General features: G+C 36.3%; 1 protein-coding gene across 2 annotated transcripts in view; it reads right to left on the bottom strand.

The window, feature by feature from the left end:
• BMT2 (base methyltransferase of 25S rRNA 2 homolog) overlaps positions 1 to 16,794 on the bottom strand; it is a 78,558-nt gene that overhangs the window by 52,603 nt on the left and 9,161 nt on the right. For both annotated transcript variants that reach the window (XM_043872198.1, XM_043872200.1), the window contains one exon: positions 9,038 to 9,179. In XM_043872198.1, coding sequence (XP_043728133.1) covers positions 9,038 to 9,179 — 142 coding nt within the window. The remainder of the gene's footprint in view (positions 1 to 9,037; positions 9,180 to 16,794) is intronic.

Below are 16,794 nucleotides of genomic sequence, written 5' to 3'. Positions count from 1 at the left end.
TCATCTTATATCACCCCCTTCTCCCTTTGCCTTCAATCTTTCCCAGCATCAGGGTCTTTTCCAATGAGTTGGCTCTTTGCATCAGGTGGTCAAAGTATTGGAGCTTCAGCAACAATCCTTCCAATGAATATTCAGGGTTGATTTTCTTTAGGATTCCCTGGTTTTATTGCCCTGCAATACAAGGGACTCAAGAATCTTCTCCAACACCATAATTTGAAAGCAACAATTCTTTAGTGCTCAGCCTTCTTTATGGACCAACTCTCGTATCCATGTATGACTACCGGAAAAAACATAGCTTTCTCTATCCCAACCTTTGTCAGCAAAGTGATATCTCTGCTTTTTAATACACTGTCTAGGTTTGTCATAGCTTTTCTTCCAAGGAATAAGCGTCTTTTAATTTCATGGCTGCAGTCACTGTCTGTAGTGATCTTAGTTTTTTGAATGCTGAGTTTCAAGCCAGCCTTTTCACTCTCCTTCTTTTACCCTCATTAAGAGACTCTGGTTCCTCTTCACTTTCTGCCATTAGAGTGGTACCATCTGTATATCTGAGGTTGCTGATACTTCTCCTAGCAATCTTGATTCCAGCTTGTTGATTCTTTCAGCCCATACATCAGTATATCTCATGATGTACTCTGCACAGGAGTTAAATAAGCAGAATGACAACTACAGCCTTGTGGTACTCCTTTTCCAATTTTAAACCAGTCGTTGTTTCATGTCTGGTTCTAACTATTGCTTCTTGACCTGCATGCAGGTTTCTCAGGAGACAGGTAAGGTGGTCTGGTATTCTCATCACTTTAAGAATTTTCCATAGTTTGCTGTGATCCATACAAGGGCTTTAGTGTAGTCAATGAAGTAGAAGTAGATGTTTTTCTGGAACTCCCTTGCTTTCTTCATGATCACCAAATGTTGGCAATTGATCTCTGGTTCCTCTGTCTCTTCAATATCCTTCCGTAGCTGAGTGGATAAACAAGCTGTGGTTCACCTAGACAATGGAAATACTATTCACCACTAAAAAGAAATAAGCTATCAAGCCAACAAAGACATGGTGGAACCGTAAATGCATATTATTAAAGGAAAGATGTCAATATGAAAAGATTAAATACTGTAATTCCAAACATATACATTGTAGAGAAGGCAGAACTATGGAGACAGCAAAAAAAAAAAAAACTAAGTGGTTGTTCGGGGAGGGGGAGAATGGGAGTAGAATGAATTAAGAGCTGGCGCACAGAGGATTTTTAGGGCAATGAATTATTCTGTATGATACTATAATGATAGATACTTATCATCACATTTTTGTCAAAACCCATAAAATATATAACACCAAAAGTGAACCCTGATATAAACTATGAACTTTGGATTATAATGATGTGTCCGTGTGGGTTCATCAACTGTAACAAAGGTAGCACTGTTTGTGGATTGTTGATAGCGCTGTGACTGCCCATATGTGGGGGCAGGGTGTACATGGGAACTACTTGAATTTTCTGTTCAATTTTGCTGTGAACCTAAAACTGCTTGAAAACAAAATCAAGACTATTTGAAAGGGAAAAAAAAATGAACACAGAACAGATATAATTTGCCTCCTGATAGTACCCTGAGAAGGGTACAATGTCACCGATGTGACATTCTTACTAGTAATAAGCTTAATTTGAACCTAATTACAAAGAAACAACCACAGAAATCCAAACTGAGGGACAGTCTATAATTTGACTTTACAAAATGTCCATGTCATAAAACACCAAAAAAGAAAAAAATCCCAAACAACCCAAAACCCTAGAGAATTTTTCCTAGATTAAAGAAGAGCACATGGGTAACAACTAAGTGCAATAATACACCCTGAATTATTCAGGAACAAAAGTACTGTGATTTCTACAATTGACTTGCAAATGGTTCAATACAGTGAAGGGGAAAGGAGACAGAATAGTGGAGGTGGGGAGAAAAAGAGAAAAAAGATACAAAATGAGACTAAAATAGCCCAATATTTTTTTCAAAACAGAAGGGAACAAAGTGAGTCAAAGGTTTTATATCTAGCCAAGCTATGCATCTTGTAACTATAAAAAAAAAAATAGCTTTTGGTATGTAATAACTCATATAATATCATAATTATAAGATGTTTTGAAAGGATGAGCTTCATCTATGACTTCAGAGATGTTGGTGAAAAGGCTGGAGGCAAATAAAAAGCATTAAATGAATTTAAAAAGATAGTTTATAATGCTGAAGGCCACAATTCCCAACAAAGCAATGTCTATGTATCATAGCAGCCATCTTTACAAAGCAGAAACTCCATGAAATGCACAGAGAAACAGATACAACTAAAACAGGAACTTTAAACACACCACTGAGATATTCTCATTTTTGCTGGCGGAATTAAATGATATAACTTCTATGGAGGATGATGTGGCAATATCCAACAAAATCACATATGTATTCACTCTCTTACTCTGCAATTCCACATTTACAAAGATACAATGTCAAAAATACAAAATGAATATGCACAAGGCTATTCATTACAGCACTATTTGTAACAGAAAAAGCTTGTAAATAACATAAGATGAGTAAGATATCTATATACTGGTGATAGTCAATTTATGTGTCAACTTGACTGGACTACGAGGTGCCTACATATCTGTCAAACATTCTGGGTGTTTCTGCAAGGATGCTTCTAGACAAGACGAACACTAAGTGGGCAGACTGAGTACAGATTTCTTTTTCATGAGGTTAGCTGCATCCAATCACGTAAAGGTCTGCATAAAGGAAAAACACTGACCCTCCCCAGAGCATGAGCTGCTTTTTGCCAAACTGCCTTTGGGCTGGAACATTGAATTTTTCCTGCCTTCAGACTCAAACTGCAACAGCAGCTCTTCCTGGGTCTCGAGCCTGCTGGCCTTAGAATTGGAATTATATCATTGGTTTGGTTCTCCTGGGTCTCTGGCATGTCAACTCATCCTGCAGATCTTGGGACTTGTCAGCCTTCACAAACACGAGCCGATTCTCTGGAGAATCCTCAATACAACATCAAATAAGAGTGATCTCCGTGACATACTATTAAGTAAAAACGAAAGTAAGAAAGAGAGTACGTGACATGTACCATTTGCAGAGATAAGACGGGGGGATCCATGTGTACACATTGTGTGAATTTGCTAATTTCTGCAAAAAGGAGAAAAAAGAAACAAAACGGAAGGGAGCCTCTTCTGAGTATACCTGTTTTTGTAAAGTTTTGACTTTTGAATCATGTAAATGCCTTATATTTCGCCAAGTTAAAAGAAAATAAGAAAAAACCCCATAAAATAAAGTGAAACTAACTGCATAGTAAATTGGTAACATAACCATAAACAAAAGAACTGTTTAAAGTAACTTTCAAACAGAGTATACACAGTATTCTGACTTTTAGTAAGCTATGTTCTAAAGACAAAAGAACTAACTGCAAAGAAATCTTAAACTTCACTCAGCTTATTGTTAGAAATAAAACTGGTACTGTAATTTTGATACCATTTTACGTGAACTATAGAACAAAGCAAACATGTTAATGTTATTCAGTCCTTCAGGGTAACAGAAGAGATAAGATAAAACATAAAAAAGTTAGGCAAAAAACCTATAATGTTACATTTGAATAGAAAATATCAGTTATGAATTTAAGACTATATGTATTTTTTAACATGTTCACTGAAAAATTCTAGAAGAAAGGACACCCCAGTAGTACATCTCCTGCCCAGATCTTAATTTATAATTACTATTTTCCACTACAAGAAATTAAGGCTCCTTGATTCTAGGTCTTGACTGGGAAAGTAAAGATTTATCTTGTCATAGCTACCAAGACAGTGCTCAAAGGTAATGTCAGAACACAGAAGCCAGCTTTGAAGAGTCTCCCACTGGCTAAATATGGAATAATTTAAACATACACATTCACAGACAAATCAAAGACTGATGGAAAAAGCAAATAAATAACAATCCAGGAGGCTGCAATAATATTCCAAAAACAAACAAAATTCACCAAAAACCAAACCAAACAAAAAAAGTCACAAAAAACTCACTTGCTACAATTCCAATCAACTACTATTGAAAACTGGTAAATAAACAAAAAGAATTAGAAGTATATGTTTATTTTGACCTAGTCTTTCTATAACCATTCCCTGTTCATAAAGGAAGGTTTTTTTATTAACAGAAGAATGACCGCTAATAAATGCAAGGAATGATATGATGAAAAAAAATCATTTTGCAACCCAAGATGGAGTAATTTATTTAATAAAGAAAATAAACCTGTTACTTGAAAGACTGTTGAGAGACAGCATTGATCCACAGGCCAAAAATGCCAATCTACACATTACTTGCTAATTACAAAAGGAAAACATAAGTTTACAATGGAAAGATCTAGTAGTTACCACCTTAACCAAATGGCAAAATTTAGCATCTCTAACAGTGGAATAACCTGAATAAGAACTTGCTATCGTGATGCAATATGAAGTATGCAGTCCACCTAATAAATATTTTGGCAAAAATCTGAGACCTGAATCAACATTTTAGACTCAACTTTCACTTTAAAAGAAATAAAGGAGTTTGAGCAAATAGTTAAATGGCACCATGAGAAAATAATCAAATAAATTCATAACAAAGACACAGAGCTAGTTTTGGATTAGGATACAGACAATCACAAGAGGCCCCTGGTTGTACTATAACTAGGGGGAAAAAAAACCCTATACAATCTAAAAAATAATGCATTAAAAAGAAACCAAGAGAACTGAGGATGCAGAGAGATCTAATGGAACTAAATTTCAAAAGGTGACAAGCCCTCCTAGGTGAAGTGATCCGAGGCACTTTGTGGATTTGCAGAAAGGGTGGGCGAGTGGTAGACGATCAAGCCTTCCAAAGTAGAGGAATTTTGTCTGCTTAAAGGAAAAGCAGCCGAGCTTTCAATGGCAGCTTAGAATGATGTGACAGACTGGAAACTTTAAGAAACTCAAATGCAGAGATTGTTCTCCCCATTCTCCTGCTTTCCCACTTAGGTCTTTTTGCAAGTAAGAAAAAGGTGGGGGAGAGGGGACTCACTGGAGACGTGGAGTGGGACTAAAAAGGCAAAATTCTCTGCACTCTTCCATGGGCGTCTTCCCTGATAGCTCAGTTGGTAAAGAATCTGCCTGCAATACAGGAGACTCTGGTTCGATTCCTGGGTCAGGAAGATCCCCTGGAGAAGAGATAGGCTACCCACTCCAGTATTCTTGCGCTTCCCTTGTGGCTCAGCTGGTAAAGAATCCGCCTGTAATGAGGGAGACCTGGGTTCAATCCCTGGGTTGGGAAGATCCCCTGGAGAAGGGAAAGGCTACCCACTCCAGTATTCTGGCCTGGAGAATTCCATGGACTATATAGTCTGTGGGGCTGCAGAGAGTCGGACATGACTGAGCGACTTTCACTTCACTTCACTTCCATGGATATACGTCCCAGAGTCCCGCTAGAGGATGGCGCCTGGAATATACACGCAACAGGACTCACTCACTCTCATGGCATTTAAAGCCAGAAGTGAACTGAAACTATCTAAAGAGGTAATCCAGTTTCAACCCAGCTTAACTCCTAATGAGTTCAAAGTGTTCAATCTCTCATCTCAGTTGCCTATCAGAAAAAAGCATGCCCTCTCTGGGTAAATGATATTTAAATATTTACTTCAGTCTCTTCTAAATACTAGGTTAGTATATATATTTTTATTACCAGACATACAATGAGGCAGGAAAAAATGATCCCTGACCAAAGGAAAAAACGGCCAAAAGAAACAGATCCACAGATTAACTTTACGTTGGAATAAGCAGACAAGGACTTAAAATAACTATTATAAATTAAATTATATGAAGGAAAATATTAACTGATGAGATGAAAACATGGAGAACTTTAATAGAAAAATGAAATCTTTAAAGAGCAGCCAAACTATTAGAGAAGAATCAAAAGTCTTCAAAACATCTCTCTTGGTAATAATAAAATAGAATAAAAAGCCAAAAAGAAAAATTGGTAAGGATATGTAGAATATTTGAAAAATGCTAGTAATCACTTTGAACCAACAATCAAAAAATACAGAACGTGGTATCTTTTACAAATCAACTGACATTTCTTTAAAAATTCAGTGTTAGGGAAAACAAAAACAAGAACCTAAAAAAATCTAACCACCAATACATGAGCCTTGATTTAGAGAAAATATTATAAAGAATGTTTTGGGGATAATACCAAAAATCTGAATTTATGAACTAGATATTTTAGGAAATTAGGAAATCACTGTTGATTGCCTTAATGTATTTACAGTATTATGGTTATGGAGAAAATGGAGATGAAATAGCATGTTATCTGCAATTTACTTTCAAATGGTTCAGGAAATGGCGTGTTTATAGTTTCCTCTGTGTGGAGAGTTAGAAAAGGGAAATTCTTTATTAAACATACAATTATAGCTTTATATCATGCTTTGTTTCCAACTTAAATACTTCATATTACAAATAAAATTTTACTCATTTTTAGAAGGAAATCTTAAGTATAAATTTCTTCAAGCTAAACAGTCATCAAAAATCTCAGCAGGGTAGTAATGTCAGTAAGTCTTATTTCACATATCAAATTCCTCTTAAGTTTTAGGTATAAATACTTAAAAGCAAACTTTTATCAAACCTCTCTTAAAGTTCATCTTAGCTTTCAGACTGACACTGCCCTCAGAATCGTCAATAGGGAAAGGAAATACATATAGCCCCAGTTAGAATGATAACTCATTTCAAAATTCTATACTGTTTGAAGTCTTTTTTCACTCCCAAGTTTTAAGTTTACGGTAAAGCCACTATAACCTCTCTTGTGTTTACTTCCCATAGTAAAATCTTTTTAGTATATTTTGCCACTGTTCTTTTTTGGCAGTTTGATCTAAATTCTTATTAATGTCTGTTTTTAGCAGTTTGACCTAAAAATGACCTCTTTCAGAATACATGGAGATACAGTAACTATTGATAAAAACACAAATCTGAGGAAGAAAAAGGAAGAGTGAAGTGTGAGGCAGATTCATTATTCAAGTGGAAGGTACAAGTAAATGCTCCTGTGAGAATACCACATATCAAAGTGGTATTTGAAATAAAGTCTAAAAGCTTGCCTGAAGTACTGGAATACTAATTTAAAAACAGTGCTGCTAAGAGCAAAGAACGATGGTCTTCAGTAGTGATAGTACTGATTTCCTGATTGGATTACATTATTACTTTGAGTCACAAGAGAAATGACATGTCTCAAATCGCGTTTCTTAGCTTGAAGGAGAAAATGTAGTCTGTAGAACAGTCAGATTTATAACCAGTTTCTGCTCTAGAAGAGGCAAAAAAACCCCAAACGTTTTAATTCCAAGCATCTCATTTCTTATGATTCTGGCTCCTTCCTTTAGTTCCCCAATTCTGTAATTCTTTGGCTCCACAATCCATTCACAATACCAATCTTTTCACTGTTCCTTACCTACCTCCTATTTCCAGCTCCTTTCTTACACGTCATCATGATCACCACAATGTATACATCAGCATCGCCCCTGCTCCTCTCTTAAGTCACTACACGTGTGTGAACTTTAATCCTACTACACCATCTGTCCTCACTCTCTCCCTCTCCAAGAAAACTGTTTCACTATAACTCTGTGCCTTGATTATTGTAGTAGCTTCCTAACTGGTTTCCTTACTAACATCCTTGCCTTTTCTGTAGTCTATCTTAACACTACAATTAATTCTTAAAAGATTCTTGACACATTTCTAAATGTTAATAAGAGCCTGTTACTTCTTCTTAAAACATTTAATGACTTTTGATCTCATGAAGCATAAAGGTCACTGACTTTATAATGGTCCACAAGATCCTGCAAAATCTAGCTATTTGTTATCTTATGTTCTACCACTCTTCCCTTTTCACCCTGGTGTCCTTGCTGCTTCTGAAACATGCCAGCGAGCTCCTGGCTCAAGGCCTCTGGACTTGTTCAGGCTTGCTCTCTCACTTCCTACATGTCTTTTACGCGTCACTTCAGTGAGGCCTTCTTTGCTATTTACTTTATTTTATTTACTTATTATTTTTTTTGCTTTACTTTTCTCATAGCACTCACCACTTTCTGACCTGTATATATTTAGTTTATGAATTGTTTCTTGCTTCTAACTCCCACTAGCATTTAAGTTCCATGAGAGCAAGCGTTTTAACTGTTTGGCTGATTATTGTACTTACAGTGCCTCTGATGTGACTGATACACAGTAGACAAACATTTAAATTATTTATTAAATGAATAAATAAAAGAACTAAGTAAAATACATATTTTTATCTGGGCTATCTGTTGAATGGATGAAATAGGAATTATTATATAATTTTTAAATGATATTAAAACAAAAATTTTGAATAAAGAATAATTGGATTGAAATATAAACTTAAAGTTACCATAAACTTATTGTCCAAGCAGAAAGATAATGTTTTGCTTTTGAGAATTCATAATTCAGTCAACATACAAATCTGTTCTCATAATTTTACCCCTTGAGAGAAATGATCAGCAGTATTCCATTTTTTGATGTTTTTAACATTAGAAGCTTTGCTATGAGAAAATAAACATTATCCAAAGTCAATATAAAAGTTGGAATACGCTGAATCATATATAAAAATTCAGAAATTGGAAACTTTTACAGATGTTTTCAACTTTAAAGAATGGAAAATATTAATTTTTACTTGAATTCAAATATAATTATCTAAAGAAATTTCTACACCATAACATGAATGATGACTCAATTGCTAATTAAATCTCATATTTTAAGTGTACCAATGCTTAAATATATTAAATGTACTTAAAGGTATACTTCTAAAAAGTTGAAACAAAAAATTTTAAGTTGTATCAAAGAAAAATAATTTGATTTAAAAAGATGAATGAAATAAACCTAGAGAAAGTAAGGCAAGGGGGAGAAACTATTTAAAAGACATCATCTGTTCTAAAAATTTCTATTTTGGTACAATGAATCATATTCAGCATTACTTAGACTTAAGAATTTAAATAACACATCAGAAACCAAAAATGTTAGTTCATAAAAACACTCACCTACAACACCATTCAATACGACCTTCGCCCTCACAAGTTTTTGCCCAATGATTATCTGCCAAATTTTTCATTGCAACAGCATATTCACAAAGAGTTTCCTCATCCTCACAATGTTCTCTCCAGATCTTATCAAAATCTCCCACTAAAAACAAGGGAAAAAAAAAGGTTTACTTAAAATATGTCAAACTCTTAAGTTTCAGCATAATCTAAAATTATTATTTAAAGATGAATGTAAACAAAGTTATGAAGCAAAATTTCATGAAATTTAAACTTTATAAATTTTGAAGCTTTTTTATGCAAATAGATTCACCATTTTAACCATGATGATTTGATAAGCAAATAAAATTTACCATTTTAAACAGATTTGTGACACTAGATCTCTACATATTTATCAGTGTCCTATATTAAAAAGGGTTGACAGGTGAGATGGCAACATACATTAGCATGCAAGTTAAACGTTTGCATTGATATACTTGGATTTGCTCTAGGAATACTACACTTTAAAAAATTATAATCCTAGGGCAAAATTTTGCTAGAGAAATTACCCTGGAAACCTCTCCAAGGTTTTGAGTCTATATACGATGAATAAAAATTGTAAGGTGACTACATTATCTGGCCACAGCATTACTTCCATCTACTACCTTTTTCCTTTTTAATTAAATCAGTGATCATATTTAACATGAAATTTGAAATATCAATGTGAGTTCTAACAAAGGTATGAAAATGACACAGTCAAATAAATAACATTAAAACAATTACAAAGTTAAAAAAGTAAACAAAAATTATCAATGTGGCTTGAATCAATGCTCTTAGATATAATTTAGGTTCTCTTGCCACGTGTTCAAGTACAGGCAATTGTTTAGTGACACAATAAACTTAAAAACATAAATATGACAGCCAAATTTGGGGGGTGATAATTATATTAAGTTCTTTCCCCAGGTGAGACAATTAGTTTCAGTAAGACTTGGGTTTTTTTAAATAGAAAAGGAATTGTAACGGCTCAAATTTAACAGTACTTATCTCTTCATAATTTGCAAACCTTTATTGGTTATTTTAAGCACCCAGTTCAGCAGGTACAGAGTTGAAAACCAAACTATTAGCCTTCCAGTTTGACCAATACAGGAAAAAGCAATTAAGGGTACAAACATGCCCTCACACACACACTGCTCAGTTAAGATGAATGTGTATCAGTCTCAAACTTGGTCTGTATACTCATTTTAAACCCACAAAGGATGAAAAGCTGTCTCTTTTCTGTGTGTGATTATGTTCTTATACAGTAATATTTCCAGTAATCACTAATACTTGGTAGTAATAGGGCTCTCATTTGTTATATAGCAGACTGGCAATAACTGGCCATTAGAAACAATACTTGTGTAGTAACAGGGCCCTCAATTTGTTATATAGCAAACCGGCAAAAACTAGCCATTAGAAACAAACAAGCAAACATATTTTTCTAAATTCTCAAAGAAACACTCTCCAGTTTTAGTAACATCTTTCAGGTGTACTTATTTATTACATCTCTAAGTAGGACTATAGGAAGTAAAGTCTTTGAAACAAATATACTGATTGATTCTTCAATATATCTATTATGTTCATAAAACTATTCCTGACTTTACTCATCAGATTTAATGTCAAATGGTTCATTAAGGTTCATTTAGATTCATTTTCAAGGTGCTTTATCTTTATTTGAAATGGATATTGTCAATTCTTTTGCAATAACACAAGAGACGACTCTACATGTGGACATCACCAAAACCAGACTGATTACATTCTTTGCAGCTGAAGATGGAGAAGCTCTGTACAGTTAGCAAAAAAAAGACCTGGAGCTGACTGTGGCTCAGATAATTAGCTCCTTATAGCAGAATTCAGGCTTAAGCTAAAGAAAGTGGAGAAAACCATTAGGCCATTCAGATATGGCCTGAATCAAATCCCTTATGATTATACAGTGGAGGTGACAAACAGATTCAAGGGACTAGATCTGGTAGACAGAGTGCCTGAAGAACTATGGGCAGAGGTTCATACCACTGTATAGGAGACAGTGACCAAAACCATACCAAAGAAAAAGAAATGCTAGAGGGCAAAGTGGTTGTCTGAGGCAGCCTTACAAATAGCTGAAGAGAAAGAGAAGCAAAAAGCAAGGGAGAAAGGGAAAGATATATCCAACTGAATGCAGAGTTCCACAGAATAGCAAGAAGAGATAATAAAGCCTTCTTCAATAAAAAATGCAAAGAAATAGAGGAAAACAACAGGATGGGAAAGACTAGAGATCTTTTCAAGAAAGCTAGAGGTATCAAAAGAACAGCTCATGCAAGGATGGGCACGATAAAGGACAGAAACAGTAAGGACTTAACAGATGCAGGAGAGATTAAGAAGAGGTGGCAAGAGTACACAGAAGAATTGTACAAAAAAAGGTCTTAGTGATCTGGATAACCACGATGGTGTGGTCAACTCACCTAGAGCCAGACATTCTGGAGTGTAAAGTCAAGTAGGCCTTAGGAAACATTACTATGAACAAAGCTAGTGGAGGTGATGAAATTCCAGCTGAGTGATTTCAAATCCTAAAAGACGATGCTGTTATATTGCACTCAATATGTCAGCAAATTTGGAAAACCCAGCAGTGGCCACAGGACTGGAAAAGGTCAGTTTTCACCCAAAGAAGGGTAGTGCTAAAGAATGTACAAACCACTAGACAATTGTGTTCACTTCCCATGCTAGTAAGGTTATGTTCCAAATCCTTCAAGTTAGGCTTCAGCAGTACTTGAACCGAGAACTTTCAGATGTAAAAGCTGGATTTAGCAAAGGCAGAGGTATCAGAGGTCAAATTGCCAACATTCACTGGATCATAGAGAAAGCAAGGGAATTCCAGAAAAACATCTACTTCTGCTTCATGGACTGCACGAAAGACTTTGACTGTGTGGATCACAACAAACTGAGGAAAATTCTTCAAGAGATGGGAATACCAGACCATTTAACCTGTCTCCTGAGAAATCTGTATGTCAGTCAAGAAGCAACACTTAGAACTGGACATGAACAACTGACTGGTTCAAAACTGGGAAAGGAGTACAGCAAGGCTGTATATTCTCACCCTGTTTATTTAACTTACATGCAGAGTACATCACACGAAATGTCGGGCTGGACAAGTTACAAGCTGGAATCAAGACTCCCAGGAGAAATGTCAGCCACCTCAGATATGCAGATGACACCACTCTAATGGCAGAAAATGAAGAGGAACTAAAGAGCCTCTTGATGAGGATGAAAGAGGAGAGTGAAAAAGCTGGCTTAAAACTCAACATTCAAAAAACTGAGATCATGGCATCTGGTCCCATCACTTCACGGCAAATAGAAGAGGAAACAGTGGAGGCAGTAACAGATTTTCTCTTCCTGGTCTCCAAAATCACTGCAAATAGTGACTGTAGCCATGAAATTAGAAGATGCTTGCTTCTTGGAAGGAAAGCTATGACAATGCCAGATACCATATTTAAAAGTAAAGACATCGCTTTGCCGACAAAGGTCCATATAGTCAAAGCTATGATTTTTCCAGTAGTCATGTATGGATGTGAGAGCTGGACCATAAAGAAGGCTGAGCACTGAAGAATTGATGCTTTTGAACCCTGGTGCTGAAGAAGACTCTTGAGAGTTCCTTGGACAGCAAGGAGATCAAACCAGTCAATCCTAAAGGAAATCAACCCTGAATACTCATTGAAAAGACCGATGCTGAAGCTGAAGCTCCAATACTTTGGCCGCCTGATGCGATGAGCCAATTCACTGGAAAAGCCTCCGATGCTGGGAAAGATTGAAGGCAAAAGGAGAAGGGAGCAGCAGAGGATGAGATGGTTAGATAGCATCATTGACTCAATGGACATAAGTTTGAGCAAACTTGAGAGATGGTGGAGAATAGGGAAGCCTGGCATGCTGCCATGGGTTCCAAAGAGTCAGACTTGACTTATCAACTAAAAAACAATTATCAATTCTAAAAGACCCTTTGTTTGAACATGCAAGTTTCACTGTTCTATGTAATGTACATATTCCAAATAAATACATAAACTTACTACATTTTCTGGTAATAGAAGTCATTCAAACCAAGGTTCTATGATCATATATGTTTGGGAAAATCTATGTTTAACTTAAAAAGATTTCCTTTTTTCAAGACTTAGTTTAGATTCTACAAAAGGTACAACTTAGGGAGCCCTAGGAAAACAGGAGTGAGGGAGTTGGGGAGAACAAGTTAAGGGAGGAGAAAATGCTAATACAAGGGTGCATTGTTGAGGCTGCGGCTGTGGACAACACAGAAGCATAGAGTGTGCCTCAGGAATTGTGCACCCAAAGGATGGGAGGCTAGAGCATTTATTTTACAGTTACTATCCCCCAATAATTAAGAGTTGGAACAATCTGTGCTTCTACCCTACACTAAGGCACTGAAAAAGGGGATGCCCTTAGTGGGCTCCAGCAGTTTTGGAAAAAGCTGAAAAGCAGAAAAGAAAGCAGCATTTAAATGGGGATTCTGTCAGAGCTAGTCCCTCTGAGCTCACAGTATCTGACCATCACACCTGAGGACCAATGTTATGTTACACACATGAGCCACCAAAGACATCTACTATAAATTCTCTGAGTCCTTACTATGTCATTGTATACTGTGAAACTATATTCAAAATTCTCTTTAAATACTGCCAACTTTTTATGAAGTTTTAAGGCTTACAATTAATATTTGCTCCACTAAAATTTTGAGGAAGGATTCAAATTTGTCTGTAAGCCTATAAACCCAAACTGTTTGCAAACTTCAATTTAATGTTTTCACTAACATTTAGAGTCTCCAGATTCTCCAAGTATGCTGATACTGAGACTAATATGATTAATAGTATATTTAATATATAACCAAGACTAAATGTAATTGTACATACTTTTCATTTTCTTTAGCAAATTTGCTGAAAAATACTCTATGTTAAATACTACAGAGAATAATAAAGTTAATGAGCAAGCACTGGCATCAAACAAAAGGGAGAAGACATGTAGTAGAATGTGGTATCTGTTCTCATAGAGATATAAGCCTGACATATTCTCTATGGTTCACGTAAGCCATTCCAGACCCAGAAGTTTTAAATCATGAATTTATTCAAGTTACCAAACCCCAACCATGAGGTATAACACTATGTTGCACGTCTGGTGGTTACAAAGTTGAACAAAAAACATAGTTAGCCTTCAGTTACTAGAAAATTCCACTTTCCAGAATACCCAAGAAAACTTATTTTTAAAATAAATTAATTTATTAAAAATAGATGTTCTGCAGCCGAACCTGAAATTAATCGTTAATAAACATTTCCTGCTGCTGCTGCTGCTAAGTCGCTTCAGTCGTGTCCGACTCTGTGCGACCCCACAGACAGCAGCCCACCAGGATCCCCCGTCCCTGGGATTCTCCAGTGGGTTGCCATTTCCTTCTCCAAGGCATGAAAGTGGAAAGTGAAAGTGAAGTCGCTCAGTCATGTTTGACTCTTAGCGACCCCATGGACTGCAGCCCACCAAGCTCCTCCATCCATGGGATTTTCCAGGCGAGAGTACCGGAGTGGGTTGCCATTGCCTTCTCCAAAACATTTTCTAGTCAGACTAAAATAATAAATGTAGAGAAGACATCAGTATTCGTTTGTTCAAATACATCATTTTAAGATCAAGTTAAAGCTCTGCCAAATCTTTAAAGTCCCCTGATTGTCACATAAAATTCTAAAATAAAGTTTGCATTAACAGGACTATATATTATATCCTTTCTTTACATTTAAACTTTAAAAAGTTTAAATGTAAAGAAAGGATATCAAGCTGGTTTTAGAAAAGGCAGAGGAATCAGAGATCAAATTGCCAACATCCGCTGGATCATCGAAAAAGCAAGAGAGTTCCAGAAAAACATCTATTTCTGCTTGATTGACTATGCCAAAGCCTTTGACTGTGTGGATCACAATAAACTATTGAAAGTTCTGAAACAGATGGGAATACCAGACCACCTGACCTGCCTCTTGAGAAACCTATATGCATGCTGGTCAGGAAGCAACAGTTAGAACTGGACATGGAACAACAGACTGGTTCCAAATAGGAAAAGGAGAATGTCAAGGCTGTATATTGTCACCCTGCTTATTTAATTTATATGCAGGGTACATCATGAGAAACTCTGGGCTGGAAACAGCACAAGCTGGAATCAAGATTGCCAGGAGAAATATCAATAACCTCAGATATGCAGATGACACCACCCTTATGGCAGAAAGTGAAGAGGAACTAAAAAGCCTCTTGATGAAAGTGAAAGAGGAGAGTGAAAAAGTTGGCTTAAAGCTCAACATTCAGAAAACTAAGATCATGCCATCTGGTTCCATCACTTCATGGGAAATAGATGGGGAAACAGTGGCTGTCTTTATTTTTCTGGGCTCCAAAATCACTGCAGATGGTGACTGCAGCCATGAAATTAAAAGGCGCTTACTCGCTGGAAGGCAAGTTGTGACCAACCTAGACAGCATATTAAAAAGCAGAGATATTACTTTGCCAAAAAAGGTCCATCTGGTCAAGGCTATGGTTTTTCCAGTGGTCATGTATGGATGTGAGAGTTGGACTGTGAAGAAAGCTGAGCACCGAAGAATTGATGCTTCTGAACTGTGGTGTTGGAGAAGACTCTTGAGAGTCCCTTGGACTGCAAGGAGATCCAACCTGTCCATCCTAAAGGAGACCAGTCCTGGGTGTTCATTGGAATGACTGATGTTGAAGCTGAAACTTCAACTTGCTTTCTTGCCATCTCATGTGAAGAGTTGACTCATTGGAAAAGACCCTGATGCTGGGAGGGATTGGGGGCAGGAGGAAAAGGGGATGACAGAGGATAAGACGACTGGATGGCATCACCGACTCGATGAACTTGAGTTTGAGTAAACGCTGGGAGTTGTTGATGGACAGGGAGGCCTGGCGTGCTGTGATTCATGGGGTCACAAAGAGTCGGACACGACTGAGCAACTGAACTGAACTGAAACTTTTAAAAACACTAATTAAAAAACTAATTAATAATTCAAAACCCAAGTGATGCCAACTTAAAGTTGTGAAACCAAATTCAGCATGAAAATCAATGAATCAAATTATTCTAAAACTTGGTCCTACTCTCAGGATTAAACTGTAATTATTGACTAAACTCACCTTCATAAACCTATGCCACAACTAAAGAATATTCAATACAAGTTACTGCCAATGAAAAGACAGTAACTAGGAAAAAATAGTACATTCATTAATTGATTAAAAGACAGAGTTCCATGGAATATAAGAAGAAAAAAAAAATCAAGCTCATAGATGCAGAGAACTGACTGGTAATTCCCAAGGACAGGGAGTTGGGCAGTGGGCAAAATAGGTGAAGAAGGTCAAAAGGCGCAAACTTTCAGTTATTAAATAAATATGTCATAGGGATATTTTTTTAAAAGAATTCCATTTTTAGTAATTTTGAGATTAGTTTAAGATATTATTACTTTGATTGCAACGATCTTTTTAAGAACCAAGTATAAGAAGCTAAGAAGTTATTTCTTTTTGCTCTTACTCAATAACCTCAAGAACTGCTAGATTACAGGTCCAAACTCGAGTGAACCAATGGAATCTCTATACTGTCTCTTTAGAATGGATACTATTCCTTCTTTCTGAATTAACTTCTCTCATGCCATCTAGAATAGAAACTTGCTTTCTTTCAAAACATAAAAGAATTCTCATACTCTTCAAGAGGGTTTACCTCCCTCCCACTGGATCTTCCCTGGTGG

This window comes from Cervus elaphus, chromosome 18 (genome assembly GCF_910594005.1).
Source record: "Cervus elaphus chromosome 18, mCerEla1.1, whole genome shotgun sequence".
In the NCBI taxonomy this organism is placed as follows: domain Eukaryota; kingdom Metazoa; phylum Chordata; class Mammalia; order Artiodactyla; family Cervidae; genus Cervus; species Cervus elaphus.
Note: the sequence above shows the minus strand (reverse complement) of the source record. Positions and strands in the feature narration are given on the sequence as shown.